Source organism: Mustela nivalis, assembly GCF_964662115.1.
Source record: "Mustela nivalis genome assembly, chromosome: 7".
In the NCBI taxonomy this organism is placed as follows: Eukaryota; Metazoa; Chordata; class Mammalia; order Carnivora; family Mustelidae; genus Mustela; species Mustela nivalis.
In genome coordinates this window covers 137,621,547-137,644,970 of record NC_139026.1, presented here as the reverse complement: position 1 = coordinate 137,644,970, position 23,424 = coordinate 137,621,547, and the positions used below count along the sequence as shown (strand labels likewise).

The following is a 23,424-nucleotide window of genomic DNA, read 5'->3' as shown; positions in this document are numbered from 1 at the left end:
TGTACCCTAGTATGTATTTTCCCACAGGAAAATGAGCCAGGCTGGCTTTGGTGGTGGTATTTTAAAGATTTTTTTTTTTTTTTTTAATTTATTTGACAGACAGAGACCACAAGTAGGCAGAGAGGCAGGCTGAAAGAGAGAGAGGAAGAAGCAGGCTCCCTGCCCAGCAGAGAGCCCGATGCGGGACTCGATCCCAGGACTCTGGGACCATGACCCCAGCCGAAGGCAGCGGCCCAACCCACTGAGCCACCCAGGCGCCCCGGTGGTGGTATTTTAAAGCAGCTTTGATACGTTCCCTAGCTAAAGCTTCTGAAGGGTTATGGCATCCCTACTGACCTCAATCCAGAAAAGATGACCACTTAATCCGGTGACTCCTGAATAGCCTCTGACCTCTAATTGATTTGCGGGAGGCAGTCACGCACACACAAGTAGGTAGAGCCTCAGGAAGGCCACCAAGCAGTGGGGGGGAGGGGAGGTGCTGGTCATTGGCCACAGATACCCCAGTGCTCTATGCTAGACCTGGTGCCCTATGAGAAACAGGAAATGGGAGCACCCAGCCAGCTGGGACCAACACTCTAACAGAGAACTCCAGTAAGTTAAAGTGACAGGTACTGGGAGAGATCCGAGGAATGCATGACTTGTCAGCAGGTTCTGACTAAAGGGAAGGCTGAGGTGGATACACAGGTGGACCCCTCAAAAACGTGTTCTCGTGTTTCTACCCTTGGTGTCTGTTGCAACAGCCGCCTTCGTTGCACGGAAGAGAGGTTTTCCACATCGAGTCACCTCTTTCTCATTTCAGTGTTCACAGTTTTGGCAGTTCGGAAAATCATACGCTTTCTGTGTGATGAAAACTGGGAGGTCTATACTAGGAGATGCTGGTGGCACTTTGACCTGAGAAAATGGTGAACAAAGGACAGAGTCTCCTTAGATTGACCCTTTTCCTATTTTCTTGGCCCTCCTATGTGGCACCGATACAATCGGAACGTATGGCATTCCAGAATACCAGGACTATCCGGGTGTAGCCAGTAATCGGACAGAGCGCATCAAATTGCATTTTCTCCCCAGGCTGCAGGAGTTGAGAGTGGGTCCCATAAATCCTCATTTGTACATGTCGATCTTTTATTGAGAAGGAACACGAAATCTGGATGGTGCCAGACTTGCCGGGTACACACTGCCGAAGCCGAGCCTGGCCTAGTGGGGCTCTGTACAACTCTTTCCGGTGTTTCAGTTTTGCACCTGTTCGTATTGTGATTGATTTTTTAAGAATTTTTTTAAACCAGGAAACATTTGGGGACCTGAGACGTGCAACTGTGTCCCTTGAATTACAGACTGCCTCGTTGGCACTAGAATGTGGGTATGTCCATGGGAATTTTGAGCAACACACAAAGTTAAAGTGGTCAGGTTGACAGAGAAATGCTTCCTTTCCGTGGCTTCAGAAGCTTGCCACCAGAAGACATCCTCAGGAAAAGTCCCACATGTTTGTGGGAAGAAACGTGGTTTGACTCTTCTTTACAAAGATGCTTTCTCTCTTTTATTTTTACAAAGTTATTCTTACGCTAGCTTTACTCTTCTTAGACCCAAATATTAGCCACCACACCCAGCCCTGCAGCCCACCTCCCCCGGGGGGCCAGTTAAGGGTGCAGGAGTCAGATGCCAAGGTTCCTTCACCAGTTTTGTGAGCACCCTTCCCTCCCAGACCCCACGCCCAGAACTCTGAACGTCCAAGAGACATCCAGCCCCGGGCCTCTCCAGACCAGCGGTGGGGGGAAAGCTCTGTACCTACCCCAGGCACCTTGGACCTGGCAAATTGGATGACCACCTCCCATCAGGTCATTCAGATTCCCTCCTTCTCACCTTGCGATGGCTCCGGGCAGGTGCTAGAGAGATGGCGAATGAGATGGGAGGACGAGGAGAGAGCTGACCTCTCTAGCCAGTGTAGCTAAGAGGACCTTCCATACTCTGCCCTTTCTTCCTCTTTCTCTGGAAAGCGATGGCTGAGCGTGAAGAGCATGGCTGAGCCTGGTCTCTGACTAGCTCCTGTACCTCATGCGTTCATTTCCAAGGCTAATCCCCAGGGGTATAATTCCTATCACAGCTGTGAACCTCTAACTACCTATTTTTTCCTGCCTTGACTCACTGCCAGTCATTTCTAATAAAAATGATTATTAGACTGTGTGTTAAGAGATTTGGCAAATCAAAACTGGATGGATAATTAGGTAAATGATTGAGAAATCCAAGCAACATTACTGCTATATCCATTATTCTAAATTGCTGCAATTTGCTAGAATGCACAGGATACTCTCAACTCCAAGAGGTTCGTATATACATACCACAAAACACAGCCACCCGGCAAAAACCCAGTCCTGCATTCTCCTTCCCACCTCGACCCCGCGGGGGTCACCCTCACCCCCACGAAGAAGACACTGAAAATACGGACACTAAGCAAATGTGAGCCACAGAAGATGATCACCAAAAAGACCCTGTCGCTGACCAGTGTCTTTGGAAATCAGGAACATCTGAGGGATGATACCTGTCTTGAAAGACATCGCACACCTGACATTTACCCATCATCTATCTCCTTCCGTTCTAGTACGAGAGAGGAAGGCAATGCTTAGCCTGTCTGATGTTAAAGCAGCCCTAAGAAGAGGCCTTGGGAACTAAGAAGCGAAGAATCCCTGACTCTGATTTTTTTTTTTCCTCTTCAGGTCCGGAGGGTGCAAACCTCTTCATTTACCACCTTCCGCAGGAGTTCGGAGACCAGGACATTCTGCAGATGTTCATGCCTTTCGGAAACGTTATCTCTGCTAAAGTCTTCATTGACAAACAGACCAATCTGAGCAAGTGCTTTGGTATGCAAAAGAAACCAAGCCAGAATGTGACAGTAACTTCCCCTGGGTGGTGCTGTTTCTTGGCCTTTTGGATCCATGTGAGCCGATCGGGCCAAGCCCTTTAATCCAAAGCAGAGGAAGGGGCTCTAGAAAGGAAGCATCTGGGAAACGACAGTAAATGCCCGCGCGTTAGGTGACAGTTGTGTGCTGTGCTACTAGTGTCTGACGACGCGCATCCGGTTCTCTCTCACTAGACAGCAGCGGGGGTTTCTTCAGGCCCCACAGCTGGAACCGCAACCCTGAGCAGGTGGAAACACAGCCAAGAGACGGAGGTGGTTTGGGCTGCCCTGCTACAGGGCGGCACTGTAGACACTTTGCCACGGATGCTGCAGCCTTCTAGGTTGGGGAGGCATCAGGCATTTGTGGAATCGGGTAGCACGTTGTATGGGGAGGCTGCCCGCACTCTCACAAACCTTCAGGGAGACCCGTCCCTTCACAGCAGGGGTGTGGCCGGGCCACCCTCTGCACTGCAGACACCCCCCGACCCGGAGCACAGGACAGGGAGCTGGTGTCTCTCATGGCCCCGTGGACTGCTGTGTTATGCTGATTCGGGAGCCGGAATTTGGGCTGATGGGCTCTGCACAGCCTGCCCCAGTGGACGCAGAGCCCAGGAAACGCAGGCATTCAGAGAACGCTGGAAAAACCCAGCTCCTCGGTGGCCTGGGCTGTCATGCCCTCTTTCCTCACGCAGCCTGGACTCTGCCTCCTGAGGCAGTCTGTGCTCCCCGGGAAGGCACACTCTCCGCTTGCCCTCATGTTTTAGAAGCAGGCGCACAGAGCATTCGTTAATTCTATTTCTTGTTTTGCTTTTTGAACCCCTTTAGTCTCCAAAGTGGTTTAGAGGCTAGACTGTTCAGATTACAGATGACCTGCCTGGCAAGTTCTGGGCCAGCCTGAGCTCCAATGTTTGCCTTCCTCCAAATCTAGGAATCCGTGTAGGTGTAGGCCTAACGGCACGGAACAGTGCCGCAGAGGCGGGCCAGGGGAAGGACAAAGAGAACTAAATGCAGTGGAGAGAAACATCAAAGGTGCTAGGAATGGTACTCAAACACAGCATCTGGCTACTGGTAATGGGCACTGGGTGCAAAGAGAATGTTTGGGCTTCTAAAACCCCGTTATCATCCTGTCTTTCTAATCTCTGTGCCATCACCCAGGAAGGTCTGAAGCCTCTATTGTTAGAAGAATTAGTATGTCCGCCACTGAAAGTCACTGTTTTTGCCCAACTGGAAAGGCTGTCTCCACTATGACAAGCACATAACACCCCCCCGCCCCGTGATGGTTCACCAACGAGTGACATGGAAAGGGAGCTGTTCCACTGGGGGCGTGTGTGCTCTCGGTGGGAGCTTACCATGCCGAGCTGCCCCGCGCGAGGTTCTGGGCCAGACTTTGACTCCTCGTCACGAAGCAATGCCCTGGGCTTATCTGGAGATTGGAAAGGGGTTGTGCTTCAGGGTCTGATTTTGAGAAAAATACTTAGTGCCTTGAAAAGAGATGAGATCGGTCCACATGCTCCTCCTCCGAGGTATAATAATGCAGGCTGCACCCATGAATGTGGGCAACTGTATTTAGTACTGTGCGTTGTTGTCCATTCTGATCAAAAGCCGCAGTATCCCAAACCTACATTTCTCAGGGAGCCGGCCTAATTGGGAAGGGGGGGTCCCCAGATTTGCTAGTCTTAGGTAGCCCATTCTTCCATGCTCACCTCTTGGCCAGATTTCGCTACCCATTTCACCCTTGACCCATTTCCATTCTTTAATCATCTTGCTGCTTCTGGATAAAGACCTAGAAGGGAAGGAGAAACTCAGAGCCAAAATCTTGGATTCGAGAGCACACACACTGGGAATTAGATTTAGTAAAAATCTGTCCCACCGTTTTGCAGTACAGCCTGCCGACGGAAAACTTGTCTGCATTATACCATATGCTCATTTTTATCAGCTGAGAACTCTGCTAAAGGTATAATGATGTCCTTCTCTTCCTCTGGTTTGTAAAGGAATTTGCTCTTTAGCTTTAGCAGATAGGTGAAGAAGCTTAGTATAGAACCTTCTGAACAGCTGATGTTGAGAACTGAAATTCACCCAGTGTAACTGCTTCCTTTCAACACCGGAAGTAGGGACAGCACAAGCTCAACCCCTAAACATGGGCATTAACTGCAGAAAGCTGTGTGTGTGTCCCCCACCCCCAGGGTTAGAGCAGACTCTGCGATCAGAATTCTGTTTCTGGGTCTTTGCAGACCATCACTGCTCTTTCTCAAAAGCATGCGCTCCCTGCCATTTTGGTGGTGTTAGTACAGATGAAGGTACTGGGAAGTCTGTGAGGATGGCTCTTAACCCCTAAGCTGTTCAGACTCTTTATTCTTAGGGGGTATAAGGTAGCAGTTTCCAGTCTGCTGAATGCAGTGGCGCTTTGAAAATGGAAGTTGATATAATGAGAAAGGGCCAGCATTTCCCTAGGTCCCTAGGTCCCTCTCAGAAAGAACTCCACAATGTTAAAAATCAAGTACAAATACCGTAGAGTTCAGTTCACTCACGGACCCCATCCGACAGTCGAGCAGGTGTGGGCTGTGTGGGTGCAGGTGGAGAACTGGGATGAAAGTCAGGGTCTCTGCAGTGGGCGGTTACCAGCCCTGCCTTTAAACTGCACCTGATTGGGACACGCAAGCCCCTGGGGACCCTGCGAGCCCCAGAGGATCTATGCCTCCGCCTCTGGGCACACTTAGGCACCAGGCACTTTTGTCAGAAGGACTCCAAGGGGCCTGAAACACAGACAGACCTCACTGAGATCAGTAAACAGACCAGGAGTCTGAGAGTCTGAGATTTCGCTTTTCACAGAGGAGGGGTTTGCTCTCCTGATCCCAAATTCCCAGTCCGAGCAGCTCTGTTCACCGCTTCTCAGTGGACATACCCAGGGGTGGCCGTAAAACACACCCCACCCATCCACAGCCACCCCCCCCTACAGAGAACTGAGCATGCGCCGAGCCCACAGGATGCTACCCCCCACGTACAGTCCCACTCTCCAGCGCCCCCCCCCCACCCACCCAGTGACATCCTGCTCCCTCCCGTCTCTTCCCCTGCCTCTCCCTGGTGACCGCCGTGTCCTTCCCCTTGTGTCTTCCAGGCTTCGTTAGCTACGACAATCCGGTGTCCGCACAAGCTGCTATCCAGGCTATGAACGGCTTTCAGATTGGCATGAAACGCTTGAAGGTCCAGCTGAAGCGCTCCAAGAATGACAGCAAACCTTACTGATCCCAACCCCCGAGGCTCCCTGCTCTTATTTTAGCTTTCTTAGGGTAAGTCCCACAAGCCAGCCTGTTCTCAACAGGAAAGGCAGAGGAGGACCACATTACCAACTTTTACCAAGAGAGACGGTTATTTTTACAATAAGGCCTCCATGTCCCCTCCCCGTGGCCCCCCACCCAGTTCGCCATAATTAAAAACTTGGGCTACCTTGTTTCTATCGAGTAAAACTCCTTTTCCAGTTGTGCCACTGTATTTTCCTTTGTTTTGCAATTTGAATCTCCTTTTACCTTTTCTGTTTTGTTCTCATTTTTTGGCTTTGTTTTTTTTTTTTTTTTTTTTTTTAAAGAAAAACACACATGAATAAATGACATCTTGAGAGTTTAAAAGGCTAACAAAGGCTAACGTGCAATTCTAACTCTGAGAGCCCTGGTGCCCCAGAGCACTGCCTGGAGAATTCACCCCTCCTGTCCGCGCCCACCCCCCTAGGAGGGCGCCAACCGTTTAGAGGTTAAGGTGGTGGCATAGCACGAGAGAGAAGCCAGGAGAAGCACTTAAAACAATACAAACATCTTTCCACTACATTTGGTTTGTTTTAACAAGTAGGATATTATTTTAGGGTTCAAAGAAACATGACATTTATCGGTCAGATTATTACACTGGTTGTCTATTTTGTTACTGTTTTATTTTAGTTTTTAGAAAGGATTAATGTAAAAAAAAAGATTTAGAGATCTGTTTCTTAAAGCTACAGGGTTTAAAAATAAAATAAAAATGAGTGAAAATACTTGATGTTTCTTGAAAGATAAATTTAATAATAAATAAATAATACATAAATACATAAATAAAAAAGAAAGCCACAGGCCTGTAAATTTTATTTGTAAAAAAAGCATTTCTATTTTTGTACAAAATTTTTACTGCCTCAGAAATAATGGAAGTTATTTATTGCCTATTGTTAACTTATTGGGTACCTAAAGAGCAGTTCTCTGTGCTAGCTAGAGCCTTTTGAAGTAGTCTCTAGAGGAATCGTTCTAGGAATGGGCTTTTTTTCACCGTTGAACCCTAGGCCTACAGTTCATGCTTTTCCCTCTTGTTGTTTGTATCTGTCTGACGATTTTGTTCGTAGCTTCCATGATCTATCTAGTTTATAGTTCGGTCGTCTGACTCTCCCCCGTATGTCACATCCGTTGAAACTGGATCTCTCCCCCCCCCCCCCCGCCTTGTCCCTCCCCAGCCCCCACCCCAGACCTCCCCGAATCCATCCTCTCTCCTCCTCCGGATGGATTCTCTTGGGGTTCCATTGTGCTGTGGATAAATATCGTAAGAAATGCAAATTACGGGAATGGCTCGTAGACTCCCTGATGACCTAAGATTTGCATTAGTTTTTCTCCTGCACCCTTAAGAGTGATTTTGTTGCTGCTGCGTAGATTCTGTGTAACTTTTTACTCTCCCTTGTTTTCTCCCTAGACATCTTCATGCCCGTTAGTTCACCGTTTGCCTAGCATGTCCCTGTGGCGTCTCAAAAAAAAAGTTTCATCGTCCCGTCATTGTTTCTGATGTCTTTCTGACCTCACATCACATTTGGTTCTCCTACTGACCTTTGATCTAGTTTGACCTTTGAAATTTGCATGTGACCTCATCTAGCTATGAATTCTGGGAAGTCAATGTGAAAAACATTGCTGCATTCATGCAAGACTGAAATTTATTATTAGACAAATTAATTATAGAAAAAAAACCTGTGGCAAAAACGTTTCTTTCTTATTTTTTTTTTTCTTTTCATAAAACAGACTTGAAAGTATTATACAGGGATTGGCATTCTTCCCGGTCACTGGTAACAATAGCAATATGTGTCCAGGGACACAGAATGTTGGTTTCTAACAGACTACTTCCAAAAACAGTTTGAGAAAAAAACTGTCTGATTTTAAGTCTCTAGAGGTCTGTAATAGTTTTTACATTTTTCAGGCAGTGTAAAGTTTTTTGATAAGGCCATTTTAGGTGGCTCACTTTCTCATTAAGATATATATATAGAACCACTTTTTGTAGATTAGTATAAGAAAAATATTTACCCTGTTTTGGGGCAAATGCTACCTATTTGTGTCACCTTTTGCTGAACTGACTCACAGTTAGACAATCCATGGTTTAATGCACATGAAATTACCTATATTTTATACTGTTTCAATGTACAGGAGAAAGGTTACTGTAAACTGTGTTATGTTGGTGCTTCTGTGAATTAAGTTGTGGTTTCAATCATGAGTCTTATGGTCTTAATGTTCTCTGTTGATAAGACAAGTTTAGAATTGGTTTACTTAAAGAATTTCAAAAAAAAAAAAGTTTGCTTAAAAAAAAAAATTTCATGTGAGGGAAAAAAAAAAAAAAACCCTATTCCAGAATAAGTTTTGTGTTGGCTTGTAAAGCATTGATGTCATTTTTTTTTTATTATTGTGGACTATTTAGATGTGTTTGTGTTCAGCAAAATGTGATTTTTTTTTCTTTTAAAGAAAAAAAGTGAAAATATATAGTGCCAAATTCCAAAGGTACTTCCTTCCTAGAGCTTCAGTGTGTTTCTTGTGAGAAGTAATTTGATAACATGGGTATTTTATTATGTGTTTTGTATAAATCCCTAATATTTAAAAAACAAAAAACAAAAAAAAAGAGGTTAAAAAGTTTGTTAACTTGCTATCCTGTGGTCTTGTTGCCTGAAATTGTTATTGTTTGTTATTTCTCTATGATGTTTTTTGTAAGACATTGTATAAGTGCCCATGTCTCACTTTTTTAACCGCTCTGCACATCAATGCTGTGACGGCAACCTCACGATGTATTTCCTTCATGATATATGGAAACCTCTAAGGTGAGAAAGTTTTGAACTTCTAACCCTTTCTACCCAGAGCTGTCTGGAGCGTTGGTAACTTTTTATACCGTTGTCATTTTTGTTGGTTCCAGGGTGTTTCTAATTTGGATCCTTCTCCCCTCCCCGCCCCCATACATCTTTGAGGTTTGGGGATTGTTTTTTTTTTAATTTGTTTTTGGGTTTTTTTTTTTTTTTTTTTGTCTTTCCTACCTTTTTTACCTATTGGTTGAGATCCAAAAGAAACAAAACTCCACAAAGCAAATCCAAAGGGAAAAAAATATATTTTCATCATCTCTGTTTTTTGTTGTTGTTTTTTTTTTTTTTTTCTCCCTACACCACTTTTTTTTCTTTTAGTTTTGATTATTTCTGGTCATTTAAAAAAAAAAAAACGAATGTGCTGCTGAAATTCCTTCTCTGGTTTTAATTAGAAACAGTTGATTGGATAAAACTTCTAAGGGGGACATTAGGTAGATTCAGCACCTACATTAACCTTAAATCTATATGCTTTTGAGATCAGGTGTAGGGGTATGTTCTAGTTCAGAATATTTTTATATACCTTCCAGTTAAAAGACTTTGTGATGAAGTAGTATTTTGAGGGATTTTGTTTCTTAAATACTCTCAGTTAATGATGTTTCTAATCAGCCACTGTGCTGGGCATTCTCTGATCCCAGGAGATACTTCTGATTAAGCGAGGTGTCTGGGGTTAGAAGATGACAGTCCTTTCGTTTCCTGCCTTTTTATTAACTTTATTAATTGAAATCAATGAAAAGGGCCTGAACCATCTAAGTCCAAGTCTGTTCTCTGTCACAGTTTCTGACCAAATACCTAGCACCAGATCCTGCTGCCACTCTGTAAAGTGCCATAGTACTCTGACTTCAACTTCACGTTGAACAGATCTCTTGCTGTCTTGACAAACCCCAGTGTCATCCCTGAAGCCCCAACACAAACACCTGCCTTCTTGAAAGCAGGCGCTGGAAGCTTCTTTATCTCTAAAGGAGTTCAGAAACCGCTGGCTCCCGCCCCTTCCTCTCTTCCCGCTCACTGCTCTGTTCAGTAACACATGTACGGATGTGATAGCCCTGGAATGGAAAGGACTAGCCTCTAATGATGCAAAAAAAAAACAAAAAAACAAAAACAAAAAAAAAAGACACAAAAACTAAACACAAAACAAGTTTCCTTCTTATAGCACATGCACTTACAATGAAATGATTTGTATTATCCTCACACGTGTTTACTACTGCTGGGGCCTTCCTTCATCCTTTGAGGGCTATTTTGTACTTCCTGCAGCCATCAGCTTAATGCCAGGAGTTCACGCACATCTCTCTGTCACGCACAGCATCGGGTGGCTTGCGGGCGCGCAGCACACGAGAGAACACCACCTGAATTTCCAGCGCTCCTCTTACTCACCCGCATCTCCCCAAGAGGAGCCTGAGTGCCGGTGACAAGAGGCTCAGGATGGGCATTTCACATTGGGTGTTTCTTATTTTGCAGGTGACCAAAACAGGACATGTTGGGGGGAAAGTCGGGGTTTTTGTTTTTTTGGGTTTTTGGTTTTTGGTTTTTGGTTTTGTTTTGGTTTTTTGTTTTTTTGGTGTTTTTTTTTTTTTTTTGGCATGTTTGCATTGTTTAAAAGCTGACCCTCCTCAGAGACAAACTGTCCTTTTACTCACTTTATCTTTTAATATCAAAAGGAAAAAAAGCTGCCAGGGTGCAAAGGGCCTGTGCCAGAAGGAAAAACACACAGGGAAACTGCTTTTTTTTAAATCAAGTGTAGAGAATAGTCGTTTTTACACTAAATTAGAGAATTGTGATAAAATGGCAGTCCTCAAAGGCGTAACAAGTTCATCTTTCTTTCACCATAGGGGTTATAGTTCTTTGGCTTGTGCTACTCTGGACTCATTTTACTGTTTGTTTTTATTATCTTAAGTGCTAATTAACAAGAAGAAATAAAATTTTAAAAAAACCTGTAGTTTCATTACCTTTTTGAATAATGTCATACAAAAAAATGTATTTGTGTTTTTTTGTGCTGTGAGAATTGTTGTTTGTAGATTAATAATATCATTTTGTTTAGAATTACAAAATAGTTTTTAAATATTGTCTGAGAAAAGCCAAAGTTAATGCAACCTAGTGGAAACTGTAAGACCATTTGAGTATTGTTCGTTTTATTGATGCATTTGGATTTTGTTGTTTGATGGAATTTGAGCCAAAAAAAAAAAAAAAAAAAAGCAGGCTTTCCTATTTCTACAACTGATTGTACTTACGCATTTTGTACCAGTGGAACTTTTTATACTGGAGATTAAAAAAAAAATGGAAATTTTTGTGGCTTACTCTAGTGGGCCCCCTGACAATGACTGATTTCAAGTTTGATTTCTGACTGATAGAAAGAAAGTTGCTTTTCTTTTGAGAATTAAAAACTTTGGCTTGATTTCTTTTTTCCCTTTGCTTATATCTAGCATTAGAATTTTGTCTTAAAGATACAGCGGTAAGTTTCACTTTTTATTCTGTATTGTGCAGTTACACAATAAGGTAATTAGATTTAGAAGTACTCAGTCACTTTAAGTGGATAAATGTATTAGTTACAACTTTAGGGGTTTGCTTTTTTGCTGTTTAGATCAAAGTTTTTTCTGATTCTTCTGTCCTCATTGTGAACATAACCGTGTAGTTGAGACAGTCAAACTTATTTTTGTAACGTATGTTATTGTGTGATGCAGTTTTTTGCTTCTGTCTCCAATATTAAACCATTTTCCTAATACTTGTTTCTCTCTCTGCGTGTTGTATTGTTGGTAGTCATTATGTGTTGGTGATACATCTACACACCTCACTGTTTCACGTATCTGTTTTTTTTCTCTATGTTGTGTAAAAAGATACAGTCGATTCCACCTAAGTGAATATCTGATTTGGGGAAAGGGGAGACTGCACACCAGCCACCTCTGATTTCTGTACAACAGCCCATTTTAATCACTGCTTCCAAGACTGCTGCTTCTTTCTCTCCTTCACCTAAGTAACTGCCTACAGAGTTGGATTTGCCTAGGCCTCTTCTGGTCTTCTGACCCCACTGGTACCTGGCACCCTCCCTCCCTGCCCCTCCCGTGGGTGTGCGGGTGCAGTCCCGGACGCTCGCCCACAGTGGCCGCTGCTTTGCTGTATTCCTTTAAGAAATGTAAGAGGAGCAGCAGCAGAGCTGGGGTTCCTTCTACCTCCCCACAAGTCTAAAGGCATATCATTACCAACTCTTCCAAGGAACGAACCACGTTTTTGAAAGAGGTGAGCTCAAAGGGAAGAAACGACACACTGGCCCGGTCAACAGAGATGCGAAAGGGTTAAACTGAAGTTTACACATTCCTATCCATCACTACCTACTTCTAGAAAAGTAATTTAAATTATTTCGTTTTTAGAGCTGACGGAAGCCAGGGGCAGCTTTAATTACTGAAAATAACAAAGGGACTACTTCCCGGTGCTCAGAAGGAAGCTGGGACTCGGTGAGGGGGGAGGGGAAGGCGGGGAAGGTTCCCACGCTCGTGTCTTCACGACAGCTCATCCCTTTCCAAACGAAAGCCAACAATGCCGTAAGCACCCACACGACTCCCTCCTGAGTCAACGCCGTGTCCCTCACTATCACCCCAGCCTCAGTTACCAAAAGAGAACTAGAGCCCTCTGAAACCCAAGCTCCAGGCCCCCCTCCCTTCTAGGCCCATCTCTTATGCTCAGGAATCTGACTGCTCTCCAAGTGCTCTTAAAAGATTCCACTGATGTCTGCTCCCTCTGTCTTAGCTCTCCTTCCAACTTTTCAGCCGCACAAGCTCGGTCTGACTCAGGCCACCCAGCACCGGGCAGCCTTCCTCCCGCTGCCCGTGAGATTGTCCCCGCAGGTGCTCAAGCCCTTCACGCTCTGGTGTCAGCGGCCCCTCTGCCCCCTGGATTGTCTTTTCCAATTGGCTCAACCACAGAGGGACCTGGTGAGGTGGAGGAAAAAGGGGCTCTTTCTCCCATAGGCCGAACACCTCCGTGAAGTGACTTCCACCAGCTCCAAACCTGCAGACTTGGGAGCTGACTTCCTGCCAATACTTCTGCTTTAAATCTCATAGGCTCCATCAGATTGCCTCTGAAAACCCCATCTTTTTAGTGGGGAAAGATGGCTAAGGGTGTGATTTCTTTTTTTCTTTTTCTTTTTCTTTTTTTTGATGGGAGGGGCGTAAGGGAGGGAGAAGGAGCAGAGGGTGATCGATTCTTTCCGAGATGCAAGTGTTTAGTTTTAAAATCTGTACATAAGAATGAATGAAAAATATATATATATCTCTACAGAGAGATAGAGAGATCTCTCTACCATTTGGCACAAGGCAAAATACTCATGCTAAGTAAAAGAAGGGAAAGACAAAGCCAGTTTTTTGTTGTTATTTTTTAGAAAAACAACAAAAACAGTAATTCTCCAAAGAAGGGGACAAAGCTGCTAGTTCCCTGAAGCATTCATGATTGTAAAGTTGGTCCCCGCTTAAATTCATACTTATCATTTTGATTCTGTGCAACACCACTGCAGTGTTAGCTAGCAAGGTGTATGTTTGCCACCCACGGATCACCTTGGGAAATGACAGGACTGTCAACGTTTACAGCGCTGACAGCAGCCACACCTCTGCCCAGCCCACGACACTTCCCAACAAGCCTCGGGCTGGGCCTCTCAGCCGGCAGGCCAGGAAACACAGTGAACATCAATGTACTGTGAATCGTTCCTGATAAGTGAATAAAACATTGTGACCAAACAATCAGCTTATTCACTTATCAGGAATCGACTGTTCTGCTAATTTGCTGTTTTTGTTTCTCATCTCTGTTGTAGCTCACTATTTTTGCTGTGTTCTGTTCTCTCCTCTCATGCTTGGGCAAAAATCACTGGGAATATTACATGTGACCATAAAACGTTTATATCGAGTGAAATGATATCTTAACAAAATCTATGCACTTGCTATCAGGAACACAATACTGGATGTGTCTTATATATATTGAACTATATAGTACTCGATTTCTTAAATAAAGCTTAAGAAAGGACTCTGTTGTGTGTACAGTTAATGTGATTATTTTTCAAGGCAGTGTTTCTAAGGGGTGTTTTTGTTCTTTTAAGTCTTGAGTGATACAGGATATTTTTCATTAAAATTATATCACTGGCTTTATGACTTAATATTCAATAAATTTTCTTTGGAAACAAAATGGAGTGGGGGGAAGTTCTTCTGAGCACATTTTAGCAAAAGACATCTGGAAAGCCATCCCCTCCCTGGTGACCATGGCCAACCTCTACCCAGGGCACGATGGGTGGCAGGAGAGAGCAATCCCTTCACAACAGCCCAAGGCCCCTGAAAAGCGTCTAGAATCTGCCCTAACCTAGAAAACCCAACTGCCTTTCTGAATGTGATCCCTTAAGGCTCAGAAGAAAGGAAACAAAAAAAGAAAGCTCCAGGAATAATGCTGGCTTACCCTCAATGCTTTTCCACAGTGATGTGACACCAAAAACTCTCTCTGGGCCGCTGGAGCGCAATGGCCGCTCTATTCAGGACCGCAAAATGGGAGAGAGCGAGAGAGGGTGTTTGATCATTCAGGATAAGAAGGGGAGAATTTCAAAGCCATATGTGAGGCAGACATCCTACAACAGCTGCGGTGCTTAAATGGGAGTCCTGCTGCTTAGCCCCTTGAAGAAAATACTTTTGAAAAATTTCCTACAGGCCGTAAGTCTGAACAGAATGGAGCTTTCTCTTGGATTTTTTTGCTTTGGGGTTTTATGGTAGATTTGTTTTTCTCGATTGATGTTTGATTCTAGGAAAAACTCCTAAACTTCTACTTGCAAAACAGCACCGACATCCTAATCCTTTATAAAACAAATCTTAGTAATCTCCCTTAGTAACGAGGCAGGGAGAGAGCGAGCACTCTCTCTCGCTCGGTGTGGGCCTCCTCCCACACCAAACCTCCTACTCATCAGTTGGGCACAAGAACAAAACAACTTCGAGGGAAAGTGAAGGATCCGAGAAATAGCCAAGGGTAGTTAAATCAAAGGGTCTAGACAGACTTTGCTTGCTGGAGCCACGTAGTTTGGGGTTAGAGGAAAGAGGTTCTCTTTAAAAAATTAAAAAATTAAAAAGAACGTTCTGAGAACCACTGCTCTGAACGACCCGGGCTCTGGCACTGACGAGCAGGCTTGGTGAGGAGGTACCTGAGGACAGAACTTTCCTCATAGTCTTGCCTTGAGCATCAGTAACATAGAAAACACCTTCTTTTTGTAAGAGAATACATCCAAGGTCATAACAGCAAGAGAGCTCTGAGGCTCAGTCAGGTAAGAAGGGACAGCAACAGATGCCCTCTCCCTCCGAGCCCCAGTGCAGTGGCCCCCCGCCGTGGACCCGGCATCCAGGGGCTGCGCGCTGGCAGATGTGGCCCCGAGTGAGGCTGGAGGGTCTGTCAGATGCTTTATGGAAAGGCCACATTTCTTTTCCCCTTGTTCTGTGGGGCAGCAAAGGCTGGTACCGACTCATACCTGCCCACGTCTGTAAGATGTTTTTAAAAATAAAAAATACACAAATACAGAGATAATCAATATATAAATCTAAAAGACTGGTCAATTATAGTTAAAGCCCCAAATAAAAGTCCCCTATTTTGAGACTGCGTGGACTTTCTACCACGAAAGTGGTAGTTAAAGGAAGAGGAAACACTTTGGAGCACTCCGTGGGTACCACGGCCTCACTCTGAGTGCCAGCTCTACCACTGATTATCCACGTAACCTCTCTGTGCCTTAACGTCATTAGCAAAATCGGGGTTAAAAAAATACCTTCCACGTGGGGTTATGATGAGGATTAATTAAGCCGATACACAGAAAACACTCAGAGCAGGGTCGGTCACAGCGCCAATACTCAGAAAGGTCAACCAGTTAGCAGCAGTGGGAGAATCTACCGACAGTCAGCCCCTCCCTGCCGGCCTGGCCTATTGCTCTCTCCCACCACGCGTCCCCTCCGCCAACCCCAGAGGGCCCCACAGCTCTCCCTGGGCTCTTGGGACAAATATGGACAAGGTGCAACCAGATACCACAGCTCCTCAAGTAGAGATCTCCGCACGAACACGCCTCGGAACAGGCTCTCCTCGTGAGAAACTACATTAGAAGCTAACCCACCCTTCCTCGTGGGGTAACACACCCACCCAGCCCTGCCCTAAGTCATGAGGACCGAGAACTAACCCCATTTTCAAAAGGGGCGACTGACCCCTCATTCAGAGGGGTCCTTCCTACCTCTGACTACTATATTTAGGTCTCTCTTCCCCACAAGAGAAGCCCAGCAATCCAGTTTGGGTCCTAAGTGGGTGTCAAAAATCTCCTAGAGATTTGCCTGTAACTCCTATACGTTCTATGCCCTTCCAAGGCAAAGGTGTGTCCTCAACAAAAACCAGAATCAAAAGAATTCTGACCACCTTGGGAAGAGCAGAGGGCAGGGTTCAGAAGGCTGGATGCGGCCAGGCAGAGGTCTTTCTAGACCATCACCCCCATCTCTACCCGACCCCCAATTTAATCAAAGGCTCTCTGCTTTGGCTTACTTTATTTATTGGTTGTTTCACGTAAATTTTTATTTAGGAAAAAATTTTTAAAATTTTAAAAAAAAATTTTTAAATTTTAAAAAAAGCAAAAAAAAAAAAAAAAAAACCCACAAAAATTTTAACACGGCTCCAGAAGAAGGTAATTCTGACAGAGGCTTACCCGTACTTCCGCCCTGTGACAAACAGGCACTGTTCTGGAGCTGTTCTCGCCTTCTTTCTTCTTTCCTCGTCTCTCCACCCCTCCTATCTGCTCATAGTTCTTTGTCCACAATGCATCGTTACAGTCACTCTTGTGCGCTGTTTGCCCGTTGCTTATGTGTCTCCTGAAGCTAGGACGTGAGCCTGTCTCTCATTCATCACCGTATCCCCAGCACCTGACACAGTCCCCGCCATACAGCCAGTGTGCAAAAATGCTGGATGGAGGGGGTGACGCGTAGGAGGGGGGGGACAGGGGGATGGGGAGGCAGCGAGGGGGGTGGGGGGAGGGCAGCTAGGAGGAAGGGCCAAAGAGTAGGTGGGTGGACACACAGATTGATGCATCAGTGCAGCAGGTGATCTTGCGGGGGCTGGGGAGGAGCAATCCTTACTAAACGGACAACTCAGGAAACACCCTTGGAGAGAGAGAGAGAAAGGTCTGATTATGGTATGGGTTGAGGCTGGTGGAAACTGGAGGCCTCTGGGCAAAAATCAGGAGCCACTATGGGAAGCCTGGGACATAGGCAGGACAAAGAACACTCATCTATTTGTGGGTCCCAAAGATGCAGGCTCTTCCTTGTTGCCACCGGGCTCATCAGCCACCGGGGCCTGAATGAAAGGACACTGCTACCATGAAGCCACGCCACCTGCAGCATACCGTCACTTTTTTAGGTCAAATTTTGCACTCTCTCCAAAATATTTTAGGGTTGTTCCTAGAAAGGTTTTTAACATCTAAGGGACCAGAAAAACTATAAAATGGAGTCCAAATCAATAAGAAAACAACTACAAGTACAGGCATATGCCCCCAAGGCACTCCTGAGCAGCAGGTCAACTGCCACTTGTGGCCACTGTTCCTTCGGCCAGCTGAGTGCCTTGAGCAGGGCGGGGCCTGGGCCAGCCCACAGGCAGCATGGTTCGACCAAGTCACTAGAACAGCTTTGAAAAGGCACAAAGCTGATGCTGCTTCTGGGATGCCACTCAGCGCCGGCATCCAGGAAACATATCCAGTAATGCGTCCCAACTTGTCAGTAACTACCACAGCAATAGTGCATAATCAATTAATCGCTCATTTATCTAAAACCTGGGTATTAGGCAGCTCCTCCTCGTGAGACCCTCTAGGAGGGGGAGGGAGAGGGTCTCCCAAGGAGAAGTATGGGATCCGGCCTCCAGGAAACTGCCGTCCTCAGCATATGTGCCAGGTAAAGAGAAACCCTTCAAATGCGAAAGAGTAGATGGGCCAGACAAAAACACGGTCTCTGCACAGCAGGCGGCACACCCCACAGTGCCTGCGCGGGATTCCGTACTGAAGATCCACAAAAAGATGGCAGCTCTTCTAGGCTTTTCACGCCTTGGCAGAGCTCAGCACTTACCAGACACAATGTCTCCCTGGCTAGGGCTTCAAGGTTTGTCCAGAAAGACAATGATTAAAATAGGGGATGGAGGCAGAGGAACCGCCCCTAAAGTCTTCCATTAACCTAAGTCCCTACAAAGGGCAGAGCTGAGCCGAGTGGCTGTGTGGGGTCAAGTGTCACGACTCCGAACCGGCCAGCTATGGCACATTCCTACTAGTCCGCAGAACCAGTTCCAGCCACTAACTCCATCTCTTTAAAAACTGTGACCCGACACATGAGAACCTTCCCATTAAAGAGTATGATGAGATTGGGAGGGGACCGGTAGGGATAGAGCCTTGGCGGGAATGGCGGACGGGGACATGGCACGAGATGTCCTGCAGAGCGGACAGCGCTGCCACCATCCACCTGTAGGCAGTTCCAAGGCGCACAAGCTCGCTGCCCCCCCAGGTCTGCCTCTGCCCCCCTTCCCAGCCCACTGCGAGTGTGCGCCCACCACCCAGGAGCCTCCTTCAGCTCTCCGACAGGACTAGCTGCACCCCCGTTCCTAGGAGCAACTTCAGCCCAGCACTGTCAGATGCCGCCCACACCTGCCAGCTTCCCCTGGTCCCCACCTCTGCAGAGCGGGCTTCAGAGAGAAAGGGCTTCCCAGCTCAACTCAGCCTTCCCGCGCCTGCGGTGAACCGTGAGCAGGGCGGCCCCTCGCGCTGGCTAGAACAGGCGAAGGCTGCTCTCACTAAGGTTGTTTAGGTTGTTCCAGACTCCACTTCCCCTCACAAGAAGAACCACTGACAACCACTCACGGACAGGACAGCACTGAGAGAATCCTAGAACTCGGGTGTGAGGACAAAGCACTCCCCAGCAGCACAGAGCGCAAGACAGAGCACACGGGAAGGGCAAGGGGAACACCCCGCGCTGCGCACCCTGGCACGGCACCCCGGCGCGGCACCCCGGCGCGGCACCCCGGCACGGCACAGTGCCCCCACGTCTGCTCTGAGCACATGCTTCCTCCAGCGGAAAAACAGAGCCCAGGGTTTCTCTTCCCCAACCCTGCACCCAACACTGTGGGTGGCTTCGTGGGGGCCCCTACTCTGGTTTTGCTCCATGGGGTACCAGAGAGATTCTGTGCGGCTTGATCCCGGAGAATGTGACTATAACAGGGAAGCCGGGAAAGGTGTGCAACAACTAGCACTCAGGTCTCGGGAGACTTAAGTTCGCCCTGCAGAGCCCGAGCAGCACCGCGAACCAGCAGATCTGCTCATCTGCAGAACCAAGTCGGCGACACAGTCCGACCACAAAACGCAGCTGCGTGTGCATCTGCCGGACTCGGGTCCTCAAACAGAGGGTTCTGCTGGCCCTGGAGCCTGCGCTACCCAGGTCTAGACAGAAGAGCTGAGTCAACCTCTCCTACTACAAAGGACGCCTCCCAGCCCCTCCCAACCAGAAAGCCTTTTGGGGAAAGTGGAGACGCTGCCCTCCCCATGCCACCCAAGCAGGAGAGCTGAGCCACAGCCCCATCTGCAGCTGAGTATGGCCCCCAGCGCCATGTGACAGAAAGAGCGCACAGAACATCTCGAAGCTGCTGCGTAATTCAGTAATGCTCCAGCCAGGAGGGAGGTGGGCAGAGCTGATGACCTCCAGAGCAAAGCCAGGGGTCTTGCTTGGCCAACGAACCTGGGCACAGGTCAGCTTGAGCTAAGTCCACAAAGAGCCTCAGCGGCCTTGGAGATGCTCCTCCGGCTATGTTGAGCAGGAAAGCGAATTCATAACTCTACCTGCTGCTGAATACAGTCTTCAGGCGGCCCGACGAGAGAACCTCATCAGGAAGCGCAGCGTATGGCTCTCCCCCAAAACCAGTGGCCTCACCTAACCAGGATATTCAGTGGACGCATGGTTCCCAAACAACAGAAAGCTAATTCGTAGTCCCACCTAGTGCTGAGCATAGGACCCGGTCCAGAGCAACCAGCGAGCCTGACCGAAGACTCCAAGCAACCAAGGAACCCATCCTACATCCTCACTTTGGCAGGAAACCAAGATAACAGCCCTCCCCAGCTCTTCTCAGCAAATGGCCCAACCCTCCACTCTGACCTCAGAAGTTCCTTGCCCAAAAATAAACCCTAAAAGCAGGCCCCACCAGGCCAAGGACATTACTAACAGACACATCCAGAAACCCAAACTGAACTAATGCATGAAAACTACCTCTGCGAAAGCAAACTGGCAAAAACTTAGAGAAGACACTTACTCAGAGGTGCAGATATCAGTGGAAGAAAGCAAAGAGCACCAAAAAAATTCAGGTAAATTTGACACCTCCAAAAGAAACTAGTAAATCTCTACTAACTGACCCTAAAAAAAGACATCTATGAACTCTCAAAAATTCAGAATAATCACCCAAAAGAAGTTTTGTGAACAACAAAAAAAATCACAGAAAACTAAATATTAGGAAAGCAATGCATGAACAAATGAGGACCCCAGAAAGAAACAAAAACAGTAAAAAAAAAAAAAAATTCTAGAGCTCAAACATACAATACTGAACAAATGAATTCAAATCAGAGCCTTTCAAGTGGATTCAACCAAACAGAATAAACAATCAGTGACCTAGGAAATAGGACATTTGAAATTATTCAGTCATTAGAACAAAAATTTAAAAAGAATGGAAAACAGTGATAAAAGCATATCAGATTTATGGGACAGAATTAAAAAAAAACCAATATTCACATTATAGGAATCCAGGAGAGAAAGGAAATAGAGAAGAAAGTATATTTTTTATAAACATTTTATTTATCATTTGCCAGAGAGAGAGAGCGCACAAGCAGGAAGAGCAGCAGGCAGAGTGAGAAGGATAAGCAGGGAGCCAACATGGGACTCAATCCCAGGACCCTGATATCATGACCTGAGCCAAAGGCAGACGCTTTAACCACGGAGCCACCCAGGCATCCTAAGAAAGCATATTTAAAGCAATAACTGAGGGGTGCCTGGGTGGCTCAGTGGGTTAAAGCCTCTGCCTTCAGCTCAGGTCATGATCCCAGGCTCCTGGGACCAAGCCCCTCATCGGACTCTCCGCACAGCGGGGAGCCTGCTTCCCCCTCTCTCACTCTGCCTGCCTTTCTGCCTCCTTACAATCTCAGTCTGTCAAATAAATAATAAAACCTTAAAAAAAAATTTTAAAGCAATGACTGAAAACTTCCCCAACCTGGCAGAAAAAGAAGACCTCCAAATCCAAGGAGCCCAAAGGGCCCCCAAAAGGGTGGACCACAACACAGTGAACCATGATAGGTCTACACAGGCACACATTATGATTAAAATGTCATAAGTCAAGGAAGAAGAAAGAATTTTTAAAACAGCAAGAGAAAAGAAAGAAGTTACATACAGAGGAATGCCCATAAGACTAGCCACAGATTTCTCAATAGAAACTTTTTAGGCCCAAAGAAAAGGGATGATATATATTCAAAATATTAAAAGAAAAAAAAAAAAACTCAACTAAGCATGCCAAACCCAGTGAAACTGTCCTTCAGAAATTAAGGAGGGATAAAACCTTTCCCACACAAACAAAAGCAGAAGAAATTCATTAGATCTGCCTTACAAGAAATGATCAAGGGACTTGTTTGACTGGAAACAAAAGGATATTAGATAACATCATAAAAACATAACAAGGCAGTGTAAAACTCACTGGTAATGGTAAGTATACAATCAAAATTAGATTCTGTAATATAGTAATGGTAGTATGCAATTCACCTCCAACTCTTGTTTAAAAGTTTAAAAAGTAGTAAAAATCCTATAACTACAAAAATTATTAGTTATATAATATAAAAAATATGAAAATGTTACACCAATTCCTAGAATGTAAAAGGGAGAAAAAAAACAAAGTATAAGGCATAGAAATTATATGGAAGGTAATTTGTTGGTAGTTTAAAATAGGGTTCAGAGCTTTAAGATATTTTATGTAAGCCTCATGGTAACAAGGGAAAAACCTGCATAAATTACACCAAAGAACATGATAGAGAAGTCTAAGCATATGGACACCAGAAGACATGAAAAAAACATACAAAAAAAGGCACCACAGTAAGAAATAAGGAACAAGATCTACAAAATAATAATAAAAAAAAATTTTGCAAAATGCCAATAGTAAGTCCTTATTTATCAATAATGAATTACATGTAAATGGATTAAACTCTCCAATCAAAAGATACAGAATGCCTGAATGGATAAAAAGACAAGATCCAACAATATGTTGCCTACAAGAGACTCACTTTAGCCTTACAAATAAACACAGTCTGAGAGTGAAGAGATGGAAAAAAATATTTCGAACAAATGGTAACCAAAAGCAAAAACTGGGCTAGCTATACTTCTATCAGGCAACACAGATGTTCAATTAAAAATGGCTCAAAAAGGGGGAAAAGGTCATTATATATGATAAAGGGATCAATACAACAAGAAACCATAACCGCTTTAAATATTTATGCACCCAATATTAGAGCAACTATATACACAAAGCAAAAACTAATAGAGCTAAAGGAAAAATATAAAGCACTTCAATAAGAGTTGGGAACTTTAATATCCCACTCTCAACAATAACAAATGAACTAGGTAGAGAATAAATAAACCACGGATTCAAACAATGATAAAGACCAAATTGTCCTACAGACATAATAGAACATTCAATCCAACAAAACAGAACACACATTCTTCTCAACTGCACTTGGAACAATTTCTAGGATGGACCATATGTTAGCCACAATGCAAATCTCAAAAAATTCAAGACTGAAATAATATCAAGCATCGTCTCTGACCACTGTGAGATGAAACTGGAATTCAGTAACTAGAGTAAAACTGGAAAATTTACAAATACATAAAAAATTAAACCACACTCTCCTGAACAAACAATGAATTAGAGAAGAAATTAAGGAAAAATAAAAATATTTGGAGAAACAAAAATGAAACCACAGTATACCAGAACTTGTTGGATGGAGCAAAAAAATGTTCTAAGAAGGAACTTCGTAACAAAACAGGCATACCTTATCTCCCTGCACTTCATCTGTGCCTCACAGATAGCAGGTGTTCTACAAATCAAAGGTCTGTGACAACTGCACAGCAAGCAAGTCTGTCAGTGCCATTTTTCCACCACCATTTGTTCACTTCATTTCTTTGTGTCACATTTTGGTAGTTCTCGCAAAGTCTCAAACTCTTTCATTATTCTGTTTGCTGTGCTCATCAGTGATCTTTGGTGTTATTACTGGAATTGTTCTGGGGCACCACAAACCACACCCACACAAGATGGCACACTTAACTGACATGAGTTATGTGAGTTCTGACTGCTCCACCTACCAGCTATTCCTCCATCTCTCTCCCTCTCCTTGGGC

General features: G+C 45.2%; 1 protein-coding gene and 1 long non-coding RNA gene across 38 annotated transcripts in view; one reads left to right on the top strand and one right to left on the bottom strand.

Annotated features, from left to right (window-relative positions):
- Window positions 1-14,003, top strand: part of CELF2 (CUGBP Elav-like family member 2) — an 815,373-nt gene extending 801,370 nt beyond the window's left edge. For 25 of the 36 annotated variants that reach the window (XM_082738883.1, XM_082738882.1, XM_082738909.1 and 22 more), the window contains 2 exons: window positions 2,706-2,849; window positions 6,003-14,003. In XM_082738883.1, the coding sequence (XP_082595009.1) occupies window positions 2,706-2,849; window positions 6,003-6,130 (272 nt within the window). In that variant the 3' untranslated portion in view covers window positions 6,131-14,003. The remainder of the gene's footprint in view (window positions 1-2,705; window positions 2,850-6,002) is intronic. The other 11 variants (XM_082738912.1, XM_082738881.1, XM_082738895.1 and 8 more) reach the window with 1 other exon arrangement.
- LOC309868748 lies at window positions 2,861-17,201 on the bottom strand. Of its 2 annotated transcripts, XR_014313829.1 has the most exons (4): window positions 16,684-17,201; window positions 4,591-4,670; window positions 4,237-4,310; window positions 2,864-2,989 (listed from the first exon to the last, which is right to left on the bottom strand). It is a non-coding gene; the product is annotated as an uncharacterized lncRNA (long non-coding RNA). The 2 variants fall into 2 exon arrangements; XR_014313828.1 differs by having other exon boundaries at window positions 2,861-4,310.
- Window positions 17,202-23,424: the final 6,223 nt, after the last annotated feature.